General features: G+C 43.9%; 1 protein-coding gene across 4 annotated transcripts in view; it reads left to right on the top strand.

Moving 5' to 3' along the window:
- The window catches only part of SH3KBP1 (SH3 domain containing kinase binding protein 1), a 336298-nt gene that overhangs the window by 225797 nt on the left and 90975 nt on the right, over positions 1–19526 (top strand). For all 4 annotated transcript variants that reach the window (XM_068533267.1, XM_068533269.1, XM_068533268.1 and 1 more), the window contains 2 exons: positions 4605–4680; positions 19092–19186. In XM_068533267.1, the coding sequence (XP_068389368.1) occupies positions 4605–4680; positions 19092–19186 (171 nt within the window). The remainder of the gene's footprint in view (positions 1–4604; positions 4681–19091; positions 19187–19526) is intronic.

Below are 19526 nucleotides of genomic sequence, written 5' to 3'. Positions count from 1 at the left end.
TAGGATCCTGGTCTCACACTCCAGCAGTTGTGAAGAGAAACAGATATGTTAGTCATTAGGGAACTGGATTCCACTGGAGTCCAATCCAGTGATTGTCTTTCCTACAAGCATTAGTTTCTTCATTTTGACACAGAAAAGAAAAAAAATTACTAGCTCTACTAACTGAAATCATATGTGGGTTATCTGTCCTGGGGCTGTGTTATCAGATCTTACAGAGCTAGGAGTATATATGATGCCCCTACTGTACACAAAACCCCCCAAAACTTTACTTAGTACTTTTGTCAAGAGAGCTAACAGCAGGGGGACTTCTGGTATTACATATTCAAAGGGAAGAATTTTTTGAATTATTAATTTTTAAAAATCAGGTTTTAAATGGAGATTAGGGTGTGACAGGAGAGACAAAAGTTGACACCAACTTGGTGATTACTGTGTGTTGAAGTGGGTTGATAGTAATAGTCTGTAGAGCTTTCAGCTCCATAGATTTCATACATACATTTCATACATTTCAGCTCCATATGTACATCCACTCCCAGATCAAGCAGCAGCCTCTGAGTTGGGGGGCAGTCAGAGCAGAGTATCGCGGGTGTGGGTCCTAGGAAGTCTTTAGCCACAGCATGGAGTAGAAGAGGACATGTTGGGCTGAGCTATGGAGCAGAGCCCAAGAGTCCCTCCATCGAAGGCATGCGGTAAAATGGGCCTGTTTGCAGATCTCTTCGGAGGTGAAGGAGCTGCGTCCTGAGCAGCGTCAACACAACCCCTAAGTGTGTGGCCCGTGCTTGTCCTGGATAACACCTTCTTTGTGACACCCAGGAAGTCAGGAACTCTGAGCTCTGCCAAGGAAGCCGCAAGTGGAGATCCCGAATGCTCTTCCATAGCCTCTGCAAGCTTAGCGTCCTTCTTTACTGCCTGCAAGGTGGATGAGAGATGCATGGATGTGATTCCCCAATGTGTCCGTCCACGTAGGCCTGCACTGCGGCTGCCCTTCAGCTATGTAGGACCTATGTGTGTACGGGAACTTGGCATTGCTCTCGTGATGCATGCCCTTTAAAAGCTGGGGTTTCTCTTCACATTTAGCCCAATGGACCAAACATGTTTTCAGAGGTAGGGGAAGCTGGAAGCCTGGTGAGAACGCAGTAATTCACTACCTTTGTCTTTGTTCTTATATTTAGAGGAAGGGCAAGGGATAGAGCTTCTCAAATGGGGTGTTTGGCAAGGGGTGGGGTGTTTGGGGTGGGTGCAGTGAGGAAGGAGCACCGTAGGCTATTAGTGGGCAGGAGCTAGTGTTGCCAGCTGCCCTGTAGTGTGTGAGAGTCTTCTCCAACGAAGAAATGTCCCACCCCAAATGCCAGTAAAGGGAAGCACCACAGAGGAGCAAGCAGGGCTTGGCTGTCCCTGAAGGTCGACACAGTCGTGGGGATCTGCCCACTTGGCCTTCACGGCAGTCTGAGCCCAGAGAGGCTAGATACAGTCTTCCATTTTTGGTTCAAAGCGGTCTTACCGTCCACTCATCCATCTGTCCATCCATCCATCCATCCATTCATCCTTTCATCCTTTCAGTACTCCTTCAGTGAAGGGTCTCATGGCCACCTATGCTCCCCCTCCTTCTCCCTCAGTGATATTGTCACATTGTCTGCTCTACTAAGCTTCACTGCCTCTCTGAACCGACTTATTCAGTAGCAATGACAAGTTCTTATGCCAGTGAGACTAGAGAAGGGGGAAGGCATTTAGTGGAAGGAGGTAGAGAAGAGAGGAAGAAGAGTGAAAAAGATGTTTTATAATTTGTCTAGGTATGAGAATAGGCGCCCGAGTTGTTAATCCCAGAAAAGGGATTTGGTTAATGCTAACGGAATCCCTCCTACATCTAGGTTGGTGGTTCTCAAACTTGAACGTGCACCAGGATCCCCTGGAGGGTGTGTTCAGACAGAAGCTGCTGGGCACCATCCCCAGAGTTTCCGATTGAGAACGGCTGGGGCGGGGCTGGGAATTTGACTTCCTAACAAAGTTCCCAGGTGAGGCTAGTGCCGCAGGTCTGGGAACCATACTTCTCTAGGTCTGGGTCCTAGAGAAGAGAGAGACACCTGAACAGCTCTCATCTCTGGGACGCCTGGAAGACCAGGCTGAGAAGGGAGGAACTGGCCTTACTCTAGACCTTCCTCAAGGCCCATGAGGAAGAAGAAGGGAGTTAAGGCCTAGCATCCCCAGAAGATGAGTGCAATATCAGCTTCACTGCTCCCCCACCCCCCCCCCCGATGCTGGGATCCACGCAGAGACCAGTGTGCTATATTTTCTGAAATAGCAAGAAAAAAAATAATAGAGTAAGCTTTGCTTTCTTATGTCTTTCTGCTCAGAAGTAAGTATATTTAGCTGGTGGCCTTTCTTGATGTCTGTTAGCTTGGACGCACTGGTAAACCAGGACATCAGAGATGGAGGGCAACACTTCCTTTTGTTACCAAGTAAGGGGGTGTCGTAACAATACACAACCTGTGAAAGTTTCTCTAAAGGAAGGCATCTGGCTTAAGGCCCAAACCGTTGGATGTCTGATTTTTTTTTCAGGAACGGCAGCAAAGTCAGGATTGGACGTAGTGCTTACCGCTGTGTTTTCCTGATTTCCTCTCCCTACTGTCAGCAATAACTAAAGGATTAATCGTTTTTGTTTTCTTCTTCCTAATGTGTTAACAGCAGCGATGCTTTATTCTGGTCCACAAAAGGGAAAAACAAAGAGAGTGATGGAGATGCTGTTGGAAGTGCGAGCAGGGATGCGAATGACACTATGAGTGCATCTGTTTTTACTGTCAATTCCTGATTTTTCAAGATGATTCTAAGAACAGTTTTTCATCAAATGTGACCTTATGGCCAAATAACAACAAGCTTTTTTCCTCCTTGATGTTTCCTTGGAATCACACAGTGTTATTAGCTTGAGTACTTAGTGGCGGTTGAGGAGCGGCATAATATTTTGGGTTTCATTTTGTATCCAATATAGAAAGCCCTGCAGCACTAAATAAAAATGTCACCGTGTAAAATGTAAAGGCTTTCTGTCACAAATGTTTTTAAAAATTCACTAAGGGCTGAGGATTAGATTTATCTTACCCTCTTTCTGTGATTTATTCATATTTAATGTTAGTTTCAACATTTGAAGCAAGAAGAACTTTTTCAAATTAAAAACTGTGGTGAATCAGTCGTATTTGAAGAAAAATTCCACCGTGCCAGTATGTCAATTATGCAGTTCATTCCCCTTCATGTGTTCAAGAAGCAGATATGTTTGGTTTTCCCAGTGGCCGAAATTCTCACTGGGGAAACTCCTCATTGTTGGGGAGATTCACGCAGCTGCTTGGTTCTGAGAGCTGTTTCCCTGGTATCAGTCGACGTTTTCCTCGGGCGTTAATCACCATCACACAAACGTGATGGCCAAGGACAGGAGTGGGGACAGACCTCACCTTTGGAACCATCATTTTACTGCTCGTCTCGTTTTTCATTTTTGTTGCTTTGAGCCGCTGAGTTGCCTGTGTTTGGGGAAATATCTTTAGTTAGAGACAATATCCAGTCTTTTCTGTGGATGGTTCATAAATAATGGATGATAATAGAATTAGTTATGAATGAAAGGAAGAAAATGAACTCAAAACAGACTCTTTTTTTTAAAATTTATTTATTTATTAATTTATTTTTGGCTGTGTTGGGTCTTCGTTTCTGTGCGAGGGCTTTCTCTAATTGCGGCAAGCGGGGGCCACTCTTCATCACGGTGCGCGGGCCTCTCGCTATCACGGCCTCTCTTGTTGCAGAGCACAGGCTCCAGACACGCAGGCTCAGTAGTTGTGGCTCACGGGCCTAGTTGCTCCGCGGCATGTGGGATCTTCCCAGACCAGGGCTCGAACCCATGTCCCCTGCATTGGCAGGCAGATTCTCAACCACTGCGCCACCAGGGAAGCCCTCTTTTTTTTTTTTAACTACTAAATAGATGTCTCGGGTCTGCAGCATTGGCCTTTTTCAAAGCCCTGGAGGGTTAAAAGGCTGGTGGGAAGGAAGGGAGCTGCTGGCCCTGCTTGTTCCACCTTTGGAGCAAGTTGGCTTTTGGATGGCTAGAAGGAGACACGACAAGGCGCAGTTGCCCTGGACACTCTGACTTCTGCCTGTCCTTCCACCTGCCCATCATCTGTCTGTCCTTCTGGCCCTCTATCCTTCCATCCCTTCCTTCTTTGTCTTTTTGTGCCTTCCCTCTTCCTACCGTTCCTTCCAAGCTGCAGACACTTTGAACACCTCCTCTGGGCCATAGATTGAGTCAGCTTCTCATAAACTGAGTGGAAATGTCCCTGTTTTCTCTGCTGAAAGTAATCAACCTTCTAATAAGAACCAAGGAAGAATGGGAATAAGAGATACGGAGTGCCTACAAGGATAAAGCCTTTTTAACCTGGTTTTCCCACCTATCTGTCACTGAGGTCCAGGCCTAATGGAAGAATGTCAGCCACTACACAGAGCAGTACCAAAACTTAAGTATGAGGTTTTTAGGACCAGTTGGGAGCTTTTCGTCATCATGATCTTGATCCTTTTTATTCCTTTGCTTGATGGAGAGAATCATCTTGATGAGTAAAGATCATCTTTTTTCCCCTCAGACTATTGGCAAGAAGTTACCTCCGACTGCAGCAACTCCGGACTCGTCAAAAACAGAAATGGACAGCAGGACAAAGGGTGAGTTTCCTTATGTATCTGTTTTATGTTTGAAAGCAGTGAAGGGTTTTATCATCATTGAAACGCTTTTGAAAAATCCTTACATAATCTTAATGGCTTTTTTAAAGCACATGGGGAAAAAATGCACACAAATATGTTTCATTAGGCTCTACCAGTAGGACGGGCACAAGTTCCTCGATGGAACAAGATGCTTTTTTTAAAAAAATTTTATTTATTTATTTATATGTTTGTTTGTTTGTTTATTTATGGCTGCGTTGCTGTGCGCGGGCTTTCTTTAGTTGTGGCGAGCTGGGGCTACTCTTCATTGCGGTGCGTGGGCTTCTCATTGCAGTGGCTTCTCTTGTTGTGGAGCACGGGCTCTAGGGCGTGAGGGCTTCAGTAGTTGTGGCACACGGGCTCAGTAGTTGTGGTGCATGGGCTTAGTTGCTCCGCGGCATGTGGTATCTTCCCGGACCAGGGCTCGAACCCGTGTCTCCTGCATTGGCAGGCGGATTCTTAACCACCGCGCCACCAAGGAAGTCCAAGATGCTTTCTTGCCGTTTGTTTCTCGCCCCCGCGCAGAGCCAGGGCTTATCCGTGTATACCCAGAGCAGTTTGCATAGTTCACGAGGCAGGAAGATTCTAGAGGATGGCAACTCAAGCAATTTAGGGATTCATAGGCCTTCAAGTCAGAGAGGCTTTATCTTTTAGCCTAACCACTCAACAGACACTCCCAAATCTTGACTTTCCTGCCACTCTCCTCAGCACATCTCTACTTGAATTCCTGTAGTTACAAATGTCTTTCTTCCGTTGAGCCGGATATGCTCTTCCTGTAATTTTTACCCATGGGTTCTAGTCTCTGGGTCTATATTGATATTAGCCCATTTTTCTCCTAACAGTCCTTTAAGTATTTGAGGACAGTTGTCTCCCCCAAACCTTCCCACAGGTCAGTATTCCCCGTTCTAGAGTAGCCAGATAAAATACAGGATGCCCAGTTACATTTGAATTTCAGATAAACAATGAATAATTTTTTTTTGTTTTTAGTATGTCCCATGCAATATCGGCTGTTTATCTGAAATTCAAATGTAACTGGGCATCCTGCGTTTGTATTTGCTAAATCTGGCAACTCTCCAATTCCTTTAGTCATTCTTCCAATAACTGGAACGTTCTGAACGTGCTCTAGTCAGAAATAAGTGCTTCAGTTCCTTCTAGGGATTTTAACTTTTTTTTTTCCAGCTTCAGATTTCCTTATGAGGATAATGTGGACAGACTACTAATCTAGTTTGGAAAGCCAAAGGTTGAGAGAAGATACATCATACATACGTAACTATGATTAATATAAGAGCAAGCATAGATTTATTCTTTTTGTTGCAGAAAAATATACCAGGAACTCCTTTTGTAGTGCAAAACAGGTAGTTTTGAGAGCAAATAAGGGATACTGCCTTAGGCATTAAAAAATGAATTTATGGGACTTGCCAAGCCCGAAATGGTGGTTTAGATAAATACGTTCATGGATGTTACAGATGCAGCCGCTGGAGCTCTGTCTTAATGTTTAAGGTTCGGATGAGGTTTGCATGCCTTCAGTCTGTTAATGGTACAGTCAGACTGTGGCTAATAGGCGGGAAGCGCACTAGTCTAATGCTCTGATCCAGCAGTTCTCAAACTCGAGTGTGTCCCAGAATCACCTGGAGAGCCGGGCCTCACCTCCAGAGTTTCTGAGTCAGCAGGTCTGGGGTGGGGCCTGAAATTTTGCTTTTCTAACAAATTCCCAGGTGCTGCTGCTGCTCCTAGTCGAGGGCCCGCCCTTCAGGAAGGGTTCTGAGCTTCTAGATGTTCCCAAAGCCAAACTGGCCCCGCATTTATTCACGCGGGTTGTAGGTTTTGCATGCTAAACCTACCTTTAGACACTAAAACCTTCAAGATTCTTGAAGCGGCCTGAAATTTTTTTTTCAGGAATTCACAGTTAAACCACTGCTGATAACACTTCCTCTTGTTGGACAGTAGCCTATCCTTCCTTCCATTCAACTGCTCATTCTGTAGTTCTGGCTGTTGACAAGTTTATAAATGATCCAGGTTATTAGGCAAGTTTGCTGGCATGGGTGGAGTGGGGGATGGGCAGGAGAAGGGGAAGACGCATCAAACCTCCAAGGTAATTGGAACGGAGTCCCTGGGACAGTCTGTCCTCGTGACATGTGACAACCAGTGGCCTCCACCAACCTCACTCTTGTTTGCGGAAATAATAATCTGAGAAGCAGAGAAATTTTTTCAATGGAAAAGAGTTTCAAGAGAAGTGAAAGAGAAATTCCCTATAGGTTGTTCCTCTCTCTGCAGAGTAAATAGAACCTTGGGTGACCGGTGAGTTGCTTTTGGGGGAGACTAAGCAGGGGGAACCTGAGTGTCCCTTGTAAGGTTGTGGCACCAAACAGGACAGTCTGCAGGGCATGCTTAAGTGACTAATCAATCCTCAGGCCTCAAGAACTGACCTTAGGATAAGAGCACATCCGTGATATATTTTTTTTTACCCTCTGTGATGTCTGCGGGCAGGAGACTCAAGTCTTTTTTGGCAGGGTTAGGTGGTGTGGGTGGAAGGTGTTTTAGAGCAGAGCTGGCCAGTAGAAATACTATGTGAACCACATACAAGATTTTACATTTTCTGGTAGCCACATTAAAAACCAGAAAAGAAACAGGTTTTAAAAAAAAAAGAAAGAAACAGGTGAACTTAATTTAAATATATTTTATTTAACTCAGTATATCCAAAATATTATCCCTTCAACATGTAACCCATATAAAATTATTAAATGAGATATTTTCATTCTCTTTTCATATGAGTCTTCACAATCCAGCGTGTATTTTCCACGTATGCCACATCTCAACTTGGCCTAGCCACATTTTGAGTGCCCAATAGCCACATGTGCCTAGGGGGCCACCATATTGAACAGCATAGTTCGAAAGTAATTCTGGGATCTAAGATGGGCTTCCTGGGCCTGGATTTTAACACAGTTCATCATGCTCAGCTCCCTTGAGCATGTGGGAGGATCCTGAGTCTAGCCCAAGCCTTGTTCACGCCTACAAGTATCTATTAACTACGTCCATCTCTAGATGCATCACAGAGCGGGGGTGAGTTGTTAATAAAGAGTGGTTTTACAGGGCTGGGTGGTGTGTTTTGGCTAAGAGTTAGGAAGCACAGATTCTAGGACTAGCTCTCTTATTAGCTAGCTGTGTGACCTTGGGCAGATAATTTTATTTCTCTGGCCTTGTGCTCTTCGTGGTCTGCACTGTCTGTGAAGTCCGAGGGTTGTACTAGAGTGAAGCCCTCAGGTTTCTCCCAGCATCTTCACTCTCTGATTCAATTCCGAAAGCTTTACAATTCAGAGTGAAAGCTTTCTGCATTCAAAGAATTGAACAGCCGATGGGAGAGACAAAAGGAAGATGCGAACAACTGAGTTAGGAATATGAGAAGATGTCATTTGGCAAAGATGCCATGGATATAAATATGTGTGTAAGGGGGTGGTAGGTCGGGAAGAATTATCACTGTCAGTGAAGACTTGAGAGATGTTTATTGACAGACGTGTTTCATGGACCCAGAGTAAGAACTGCTGCAGTTTAATCTCACCCCTCACACACTCTCTGGCTTTCATTGTAAAGAGCAAATTCTGGGGTAATGGTTCTCCCATGATTTCCACGAGGCACCCTAGTTCACTAGAAAGCCCCTTCCATTTGGAACCTTTCGCTGCTTCTGGATTTTGATGCAGCACCCAAGTTCAGGTGGAAGGACAGAGAGTGCTGACCCACTTTTAGAAATGACTCGGAGCTTGGGAACAACACAGCCTCCTTCCTTCTGGATGGAAGTCACACCCGTAACGAAACTTGCCCAGCGGTACAGAGGAGAGAAGCCCCTTCCCGCATAGCTGTCTCCTTAGCGCGCTGAAATACAAGCTCACGTCACGAGTAAGTTATGATGATTCAAAAAATGTTCATGTGGATTGATATCTTCTGAGAGAAAGTGAAACTCAGCTGATCAGGATTTATTTAAACAACTAACATCATCTCCCCTCCCCCAGTGAAGCTTTTATGATACTGAAATTCATCGGAAATGTGGGCTGGGGAGCAGATTGCCGTAATTTTCATAACGAGGAAAACTGTTTAAGTGTTCATAAATGAAGTGCTCTGAGGTATTTCCAACTCCCCACATCTGGAGTTTCCCTCTTTCTTACTACAGTTGATGCAGATGATTTGTGGCCTCGGTGGGATAGAGAAATAGCCCAGAGGAATGATTATTTAGCATCTTCTTGAACAAACAGTTCAGTCTTAGAGATGCAGAGGACCAGTTGAGCAGGTGGGTTAGGGAAAAAGTAGTCCCTGACAGAATTTGTACAAAGGCAGGTCAGGCTTCTGAATAAATGATGGCTGTGGGGCAAAGGCTAAACTTTCTCTGTTTAACCTCCCCTCACGTTATCACCAGACACTTGTACCACCTTTCTGATCACTTTGTCCCTTGACTTGCTTCTTAGGAGTTGTCCCTTGTGATGGTGACACATAGTGCCTTGTGGCTATCATTGGTCCCTCGCGGAGGGGGCTGTGTCTTCTACCTGACATCCCCACCATCCAGTCCGGGAAAGTGCCATGGACTCAGTGGGCACTGGCAACAGTGGTGGTTGGGCAGATGGAGAATTAGAAATGGTTTCAATTTACCAGGCTCTATATCTAACAGAGTCTTGTAAAAGCAGCGTAGTAGCCACGGGTCTCCTTTCCCAAGTTCACAGTCACCGGGAAGAAAAGAACACATTTGTTGACCCTCGAGCTTATTTCGGATTTCTGGAGGGTCGGCAGTGGTTGCTCTGTGGGGCTTGACAGACCCTTGTTCTTTCTAGCCACTGCCCCAGCCCAGTCAGCCCAAGAGCACCAGGGACAAACTAGTCTAGTCTGACAAAGTCAAGTTTATGGGCTCATTGCAACGAGGAGACTGCCCAGGAGGACCTGTGGAGCATCGCACCAAACAAGACAAAACTCTGAGCAGTTACAGATTTGGAGGACAAATGGAAGTGAGTGAAATATAAACGAAGCAGCAGTGTTTTGATAGGCCCCAAGCAAAACAGGGCTGTGTGAGTCGGGCCACATCAGGTCTGGTCTGTGAGCTGGACCCAGGTCCTGTTTCTTTGGGAACCACCAAGTTAAGATAGACGTGCAGGGCTGTGTCCAGAACCCCTTACATGAGGCCCTGCACTTGTGTGGGGATTCAAGGCTTCTTCTCTGTGTCACAGTGACTTGTTTCTTTCAGCCAAGGGTGAAACATTTCATTCTTACTAATACAGTATAAAAAAGCAAAGTTTCTGATAGTCTGTGGTCTTAGAGGACAGAGTTTCTCAGAGAGTAAGAAAGCAGTCGTCACTCAGAGGAGGGGTTGTTAGGACCCTTTCCAGCTGTAGTCTGTGTGCTTGGGAGAAATACTATTTCCGGTTCGTTTTGCAGCTGGCTCTATCTGCGTTTGTATCCGCATTTGCAGATTTTTACTTTCTCAGTCTGAGCTAATTTTTGCCTTGTCACCACATGTTTGAATAGGAGAAAAAAGGGTCGACTCCCTTATGTTGGGATTTTTCTCAGCCTTACCTGGGAACTCTTTTAATCTATTTTGCCAGGATAGGTGTTTTTTGCTCACTTATCTTCTCCAAAGCTCACTCACCCTCAGACCTGGGAATTTGGGCACATCCAATATGAAACATGTTTCCTACCCAGCCCTTTAGCGCCTCCCACACCTGTTATGTACTAAAGCCCCCAGGCTCGGTGTCTCAGGTCCCCCTCTGTCCCTAGGGTGCACCTTTCATCGAGTGCCCCCAGCACAGACCTTGCTGTCTAGATTCAGAGTGGGGGGTCCTTCTGCGAGGGTGCCCAGCCTACCCATGCTGCAGATGACCTGGATTTCAAACACAGCCCGCTTGGAGGAAAAAAGTGAACTCCCTTTCTGCTCTCCTGGTGGATTTCCTTCCTCCCAAAGACTCAGCGCTTCTCCTCATCTGAGCAGGAGAAGGTGCCATTGAGACAAGCCACGATCTACTCCATACTAGAGAACAGAAAAGCTTCCCTTGCTTGTCAGATTTTGATTTCTTTAAAAACAAATTGTTTTCTCTTTTTTAAGTGAGAGAATAGAAAGGGGCATAACTCACAGCTGTAAAATAATTTGAAAGTCATATTCCCAGCAACATCCAAGACCAGAGGGGTCACAGTCAGCTTTTTCGTGGAGGAAGGCGTTTTGTGAAGACCGGAGTTGACAATGTAGTGACGAATGCATTGTGTTTTGTTTCCCTGTCTGAGTTTAGGTAGAGACCAGGCTTTCTCCACATTGGCCCTGTTAACATTTGGACCAGATCATTCTTTGCTGGGGTGCTGTCCTGTGTCCATTGTAGGATGTTTAACAGCTTCCTGGCCTCTACCCACTAGATGTCAATTATACTTATTACCGCCTCCCCCCAGGTTGTGACAACCATAAATGTCTCCAGGCGTTGCCAGTGTCTCCTGGGAAGCCAAGTCACGCCAGTTGCGAGCCACTGGTGTAGACTGTCGTACGCCCCAGGAGGGCACTCCTATATCTGTGCTGCCGGGCGCACACTGGACACTCAGTTAATACTCATTGAACAAATGTATTCATCTCACCCCTCCCCGCGAGCCCTGGGTCCTGAGACTGACGCAGAGCTGCGGTTCTCACTTAAATCTCTCATACGGCACACACAGCCTCGGCACTGCCGCCACGCTGGCCCACCCTCCAGGTGCCCACGGTTGTTTTGCTCCTTCCTGGCATTGACATTTTGCTAATACCCATGGCTAGATCAGTGTGGTCCCCAGACCAGCAGCGTCAGCATCCCCTGGGGACTTGTTAGAGATGCAAATCCCCAGGCCCTGCTCCAGCCCTGTGGAATCGGAAACCCTGGGGTTTCTGTTTTTACTCGTCCTCCACCTGATGCCAATGCCCACTCAAGCATGAGGACCCCTAACCTAGACTCGTGTTTCTTAAGCATCCCTGCTGGTGAGAATCCCCCGGGGTTGGGGGACGTGGTGCTGGTTTAGCTGCTGGATTCCTGGTCCCACCTCAGACCTGGGGACTGGAATCCCTAGGGTAGGGATCTGGGAAGGCATAGAAGAAACAGGTGCCCTGCATCATTCCTGTCATCGGGAATGGTTGAGAAACACCCCTCCTCCTCCTCCTCCTCTGGTCAAAGTCCTAGAACATTGTCCAGGCCGGGGCCAGTGCCATTTTGCTCTTCCCAGAAGGGACCCTGAGACTCTCCTGTGGGAAGTAGTTTCCCCATTTCTGAATCTCTGAGGCTTTAAGCCAAGCACATCACTCTCATTCTCTCCTCACTGCTGCCTAGTCCAGAGCTCTGTGTATACATGCCTTATTTCCTCTCCTTGATTATAAGCTCCCTGAGAACCAGAAAACTAGTCTTATTTAACTTATTCTCTTTTCCCCAGAACATGATAGAAGTCAACACCCTTACTGCAATTCCAAAATACAAAAAACTCCCGAAAACCAAAAGGTTTTATCACTCCTTGGGTGATAAAACTTGTCCTGGACTAATGCGCATCTAGGTATAGTCTTTATTTATCCCACTTGGGGTGACGAATCATCCATTTACTGCAAAATTTTAATGTATTTGATGGTTGGGTGCAGCCCCAGACTCCAGCTGGGGATGTTACATATTATATGGCATGTGCAATGTATTTCCTTTCTAAAATCTGAAAAATTCTGTCCCCAGGGCTTCTGGGTAAGGGCTTATGAACCAGTAGTGTCTCAGATAATATTTGTCAGTTTAATGAAAGAATTTTCAGATTTTGATGTTGGTGAAAGTAGACACCACTGAGCTTGATGTGTTTGTTCTAGTGTCCCAAAGGAAAAGAAAATTTTCAATTCCAGGCATGACCTGGTACTTTCCATCCCTGCTGAAAGCTCTGGAAGGCTTCCTACCAGACTTTGTGACACATGGGGTTTTGATCTTCATGTCCTAAATTGAGCCCAGAGAAAAGTTCTAAATTTAATGTTATTTTCTTGGTGTGTGTTTATATGTTCTCTTTGCTGATATGTTTATTCTGTTTCTTCTGCTTTTTTTTTTTTAAGGTGAGGGTATTTTCTTAAGTTTGTTTGTTTGTTTTTTGTATGAATAGATTATAAAGCCAGCTGAAGGGTGTCATCAGATGTGGTCATGTGATTTCAATTCTGTGAACAATCTGTTTTTAATCTCATGTAAATTTCTAGAAATTTAGAGATTGACATAATGGGTTTTTTGGGTTTTGTTTTTTTGGGTTTTTTTTTTTTGGAGGTAGTGTGAATTATGAGTGGACTTCTTGGCGTATCTTAAAATTGGAATGCCAATCATCACTTAGTAAGGGGCTCTTGATTGGGAACTGGGCAAGAGATTCAGGGTCCTTGACCCTTCTGATATTGTACACCACATTTTCTCTGTACCTTTGAATGTGTCTATGTTTTTGTTTTCCTTTTTCTGGAAAGACAGAGTCATTGCTTTTTTATCAGATTCTTAAGGGACTCTAAGACAAAAAAGCTTAAGAACTGACTTAAGGTTTCAGTCTTATGCTAATTTATTAGTATTTTTAAATCTTTCTAAAGAAAAAATAGAGGCAAAATCATCTTAATTACTGAATAAATTGTGCCTTTATTTCTTTATGTGTGTGTGTGTATTCATTCCTATTTGATCTTGGACTAATTAAATCCATCTAATTGATGACTAGATGGAAAATGCCTGCCTCCAAAAATTAACTTCAGTCCTTTCCTCTCTATCTCTGTCTGCTATTCATTTAAAATTTATAATCTTCCCATGTTGAAAAAGGATTTGGAATTATACTCTTCTTTCAAGACATATCAAATGCCTCCTCTTTTGTGATCTCTCTCCTGCATGCAGTCTTGCCTTTCTCTGAAGCACCATGACAATATTCAGTCATAGTGAGTTGATGCTTATTCGTGTACTTGTCTTTTCTTACTGTCGTTCTTCTCCCCTCGCCTTTCTCCAGGCATTAGGTTGTCACTTCCGTACGAGGGTGGGAGGGCGTGGTTGGACTGACCTGTATGTCACAGGCCCAGGAACTGACAATATCTTTTTCATGGTGGTGACTCAATAAATGTTTGAATTAAAGTAGGCAACATCTTCGTTCCATATACTATAAAGTTAAAATCGTATTTTCAGAGTTCATAAACTTTTTTGTATTTGAGTTTTTTTTTTGAGTATCTTAAAACCATTGGGGCATCCAAACCAACATCATGTTCTTATTTTCCAGTACTGCTGAATTAGGGCCCGAATGCCTCAGAAGTAAAAACAAATTCTTATTTTCAAATATATCATAATAACTTAAAATGTGAGACGAAGGGTTGCCATATTTGGTCAGGAATGTTCTGAGTTACGGTGCTCATGACTAGAGCTGTGAACTGTCAGAGCTGGCGAGGACGTAGGTATAGCCCAGTGTGCTCCTTGACGCCTCCAGCATTTCACTGGGATGTTTCTGGGGACCTGGGTGGGAGATGGACCAGCCCCACTCTCTAATTTAACCAGACAGCTCTGTTTTTAGTTATTTTATACTGGAGTTCTGGAATAAGTTTAACTTTGCTGAAAGTGTCCTGCTAAAGTTAACCAAACTCTCCTCTTGGCGCTCCTTGGCCGGCCTCACTTTTACACGTGAGGACATGAGGTCCAGAGCTACGGTGTGATTGCCTCAGGTTGTGTGCTTGGGAAAGACCAGGGGGGACCAAACCCAGTCTTGACTATCCTGACTTCTAGCCCCAGAATCTTCTCTTCCTACTTTGCTATCCCACAGATTTTCCTCTACTTTTTAGGTGTTGCTAGAGGATGATCAAGAAACATTGAGTGGGAGCTGTGTCAGGTTCTGGGGATACAAAGAGGGGCGAGGTATGGTATGGGAACCTGCTTTGCAGAGAGAGGTAGTTGATGGTAGCCACTGGCACCTTTATCTCCTCCTTTTATCTAAAATTGGTGCTTTATAGATAGTTTTGTGTCTAAGGCCTCACATATAAAACAGCAGAGCTACATGGTGGAAGTGTTCTAAAACTGGGTTATGGTGATGACCACACAAGTATATAAATGTATTAAAACTCTTCAAACTGTACAACTAAAATATGTGAATTTTATAGTATATAAATCGTACATCATTAAAGCTGTTTTTTTAAAAAGACAGAGGGACACCTACCCTCCTTTAGCTTATAGGAAAACTGTGGGCATAAAACAAAATGGCCCCGTGACACATTTTAAAGGCAGGTTGGCACTTTCTTGTAAATGTTTTCTATGTTGGTTACAAGTCAATTCCATAGTCATTTACGAACCTCCTACTAGGAGACCAGGTCTTAAGGTAGCAAGGGAAGAGTTGGGGGAAAAGGGAATGACAAAGATACATTGCAAGAAGGTTTGGTGGGGGAGGCAGATTATAGTGAAGTGTTTCAGAGGAGGTTACTGGAAGTGTCCTCTTTCTTCTACTGAGTTCCTTCATGTCAGGGAACCTTCTGCTTTGAGTGATAAATACCTACCTGACCACAAAGTAACGATAAGCAATAGAGTTATGTTAAGTCAGATAACAGGAGATCCAGAGACAGGTGCCCTGAAGTTGGTTAATTCAACAGACATCTCAACAATGTCAGGACTTAGGGTCACCTCCTCTTTGATTTTTTTGGCTTTCCTTTCATGGGTGAAATGTGGCTGCAACAGCACCAAATTGTGTACTATCTTCCAACAAGGATGAAACAGCGTTAAAAGCAAAAAGGTAGGGGCAACTATTTTCCTCATGTATCTTTTTTTATCTGGGAACAAAATCTAACCGCCCCCCCCCCAGCACATTTCCTCTCACGTCTCATTGGCTGGAAGTGGATCACATGCTCACCCCTCAACCAATCACCAACAAAGGGGAGAGAAATTAATATTATTTGCCTAAGAAGACCTAAATTTGCCCTTTCTCCAAAGAAGACATACAGATGGCCAACAGGCACATGAAAAGATGCTCAGTATCACTAATTATTAGAGAAATGCAAATCAAAACTACAATGAGGTATCACCTCACACCAGTCAGGATGGCCATCATTAAAAAGCCTGCAAATAATAAATGCTGGAGAGGGTGCAGAGAAAAGGGAACCCTCCTACACTGTTGGTGGGAATGTAAATTGGTGCAGCCACTATGGAGAACAGTATGGGGGTTCCTTAAAACACTAAAAGTAGAGTTACCGTATGATCCTGCAATCTCACTCTTGGGCATATATCAGAAGAAAACTCTTAATTCGAAAAGATAACATGTGCCCCAATGTTCATAGCAGCACTATTTACAATAGCCACGACATGGAAACAACCTAAGTGTCCATCGACAGAGGAATGGATAAAGAAGATGTGGTACATATATATACATATATATATGAGTAATCTCAGCCATAAAAGGGATGAAATAATGCCATTTGCAGCAACATGGATGGACCTAGAGATTGTCATATTAAGTGAAGTAAGTGAGACAAAGACAAATATGATATCACCTATATGGGGAATCTAAAAAATGGTACAAATGAACTTATTTACAAAACAGAAATAGACTCACAGACATAGAAAACAAACTTATGGTTGCGAAAGGGGATGGTGGGGGGTGGGGGAGATAAATTGGGAGTTTGGGATTAACATATACACCCTACTACATAGATAATCAACAAGGGCCTACTGTATAGCACAGGGAACTATGTTCAATATCTTGTAATAACCTATATGGGAAAAGAATCTGAAGAAGAATGTGTGTGTGTGTGTGTGTGTGTGTGTGTGTACCTGAATCACTTTGCTGTCTACCTGAAACTACCATAACATTGTAAATTAACTATACTTCAATTTTTAAAATGATTATAAAAAATATTTGCCTAGACATACTTGAGTCATCCCTAAGACTGTGGGAGTGTTCCCCGTTCCTGAGTATAATGCCTGAGCAAATTAGGATTCTATGAACTGGGAAGGGGATGGGGAATGGTGGCCGGGAAGTTGACCAACAATGTCTACCACACTTAATTGACTTTTCTTTTTAAACATCTTTATTGGAGTATAATTGCTTTACAATGGTGTGTTAGTTTCTGCTGTATAACAGAGTGAATCAGTTATACATATACATATATCCGCATATCCCCTCTGTCTTGCATCTCCCTCCCACCCTCCCTATCCCACCCCTCTAGGTGGTCACAAAGCACCGAGCTGATCTCCCTGTGCTATGTGGCTGCTTCCCGCTAGCTAGCTATTTTACATTTGGTAGTGTATATATGTCCATGCCACTCTCTCACTTCGTCCCAGCTTACCCTTCCCCCCTCCCCGTGTCCTCAAGTCCATTCTCTATGTAATTGACTTTTTTTGATGGAAAGGAATAAAAACATGACTTGTACCTCTTCTTTGTTGGCCACGGATGTCTTATCTTCTGTGTAAAACGTTTCCATGATTTTGATCCAACAAATTATTCTTAAAGCCAGGACTCTGCAGGGCAGTTCTTCAATAATACTGTATTTATTTCAGTGTTGCTGTAAGTTTTGAGGTTGGGTAGTCATATTTCACTAGCACAGTCAGTAGGAAAATTGGTAAGGAGCTGTCATTATCCAATTTAAAGATGCTTAACTTTTTCCCTCCCTTTAGAACATTTGGGCCAATTCAGAATTTGGGAGGTTTGCTGTAACGAATTTAAGAGATATGGAACTATGTGGGCTTAGGAATATATGGGCGGATTGGTATTGATGGGATTTAGAACTAGTGCCTCTTAGCATGAATTAAGGAGCAAAAGGCATCAGCTTCCCGGAGTACCTAAGACAGAAGGTTTCCAGCACTAGGATAGGGGGTGTAACTGATATCTTCAAACCATTGGACAGAAAGCAAAAGCATCTGTAAACAAAGTAAGTCCCTCTCTTTCCCTCTCCCCTTTCCTCCCTCCTCCCCTCCCTATTCTCTGTCATATCCCAACGCTAGACCACAGTGTGTCTGTATTATAGACTTTTTATTGCGTTGATTTTATGTATCACTCTCTTTGATTGATGTGACATTAACCATAATAAAAAGAACCCCACATTTTCGTGATAAAAATTGTACTCGGGGCACTGTAATTGATACTTATGTATATAGCTCTAGTCTGTAATCTGTCTGCAGGAATTGGCCTAATCGTTGGGCAATATTTAAGGCCATTCAAAGCCATTAGCATTGTTGACTTTGATGCACACTAATAAATACCTCTCCCGGTAGATACTAATTCTCTTGAATTTTTCTTTCCACCTTCTGTCCTGTGTCATTAAACCTGTTTTCTAAGTCTTAATTTCCCAAATACCTTACAAATGTTTTCAGTGTCTTCTAAACAGGTGCTTTTGTGTAAATAGAGAAGGTTTTAATATCAGGTAGACTTTCAGAAGCATATAATTCAGGGCATATTTGAATGGATTTTGAGTGGCCTTAGTGTTTTTCTCTGTTTGGAGAAAGCTGCTGCATTTCCTTGCTGATGAACAGTCGTAGGTTCCTGAGTAGGCAGGTTCCCACAGAGAGACCATGGGACATATTTGAAAAGTTCGCCCCCCCAACACGTGTGCGAAGAGCATTTGGTCAGTATTTGTTGGCCATTTGTGGTTGACACATGTTCACATACAACTCCATTGACATCTGGCTCTTAAGATGGAACGTAATGGAGTCTTTCTCATTGTTTTGAGTGCCATGTCAGCTTTGCAACATACAGATACCCTGTTTCTGATTCAGTGATGTGTGGAAGAAGACAGTGAGGGCAAAACTTAAGCTTTTTGCTCTTTGTAGATTATGTCTACTTATGCATTCACCTGAAGAATATATAAAATGGTATGTAAATGCCACGGAGCGGCTGGGCCCGCGAGCCACAACTACTGAGCCTGTGCTCTAGAGCCTGTGCTCCGCAGCAAGAGAGGCCGCGACAGTGAGAGGCCCGCGTACCGCGATGAAGAGTGGCCCCCGCTCGCCGCAACTAGAGAAAGCCCTCGCACAGAAACGAAGACCCAACACAGCCAAAAATAAATATAAAAATAAATTTTAAAAAAATGACCTAAAGAAGAAATACATGGCGAATATCTAAAAAAAAAAAAAAAATGGTATGTAAAATAAAGAGTATTCAAAAATGCACATTTATTTTCTGAGACCAAGGAAACCTTTTTTGCTTTTCTGCCTGAGAGAAGCAAAGCAGTCAATCGCTTTCATGATGTCACATGATTTTTGAGGGAAAAGTGAGAATAAATATGCATGAACCAAAAATGAGCAATCTTGGGTAGTTTTCCGAGGGTGACCCTTCTTTCTTTAGGCAGTAGTTGTGTTCTCTCTGTTAAGCGTGCTTTTCTCTGAAGTTAATGTAACATCTCCATCTGGGCCAGCTCATTAGATAAAGCGTTTTAAAGGTTGTGTTTTCTTTTCTTCTTACAGTCAAGGATTACTGCAAAGTAATATTTCCATATGAGGCACAGAACGACGATGAATTGACAATCAAAGAAGGAGATATAGTCACTCTCATCAATAAGGTAAACAAGGGTTCCCTCCTGCCTTCTAAACTACGAACCGCTTTGAGGTCTTGACTGGATAGTACGCGCTTATATTTTAACCCTTGAAGCACTTAATTTTCATGATCCTGCATTCCCAGGGAAGAATCTTACATCTTTCAATCAGGCTAAGCCAAATGTAGCCAGGTAAATGAATGAACTTGGAACTCCAGTAGATTCCATTTGCCTTGGAGCCGGCTGCAGATGTGCGCGGCCCTGTCCCAGGAGGGCTAACCCGGAAGGTGGAAGGCGGCCTGCTTGGTCAGAGAGCCCGCCCTCCACAGCGGCCCTGGCTGCAAAGCTCTGTGCCATGAGGTATCCA

Source organism: Eschrichtius robustus, chromosome X (assembly GCF_028021215.1).
Source record: "Eschrichtius robustus isolate mEscRob2 chromosome X, mEscRob2.pri, whole genome shotgun sequence".
Lineage (NCBI taxonomy): Eukaryota > Metazoa > Chordata > Mammalia > Artiodactyla > Eschrichtiidae > Eschrichtius > Eschrichtius robustus.
The sequence above is the reverse complement of the archived record's forward strand: the minus strand, read 5'-3'. Positions and strand labels throughout refer to the sequence as shown.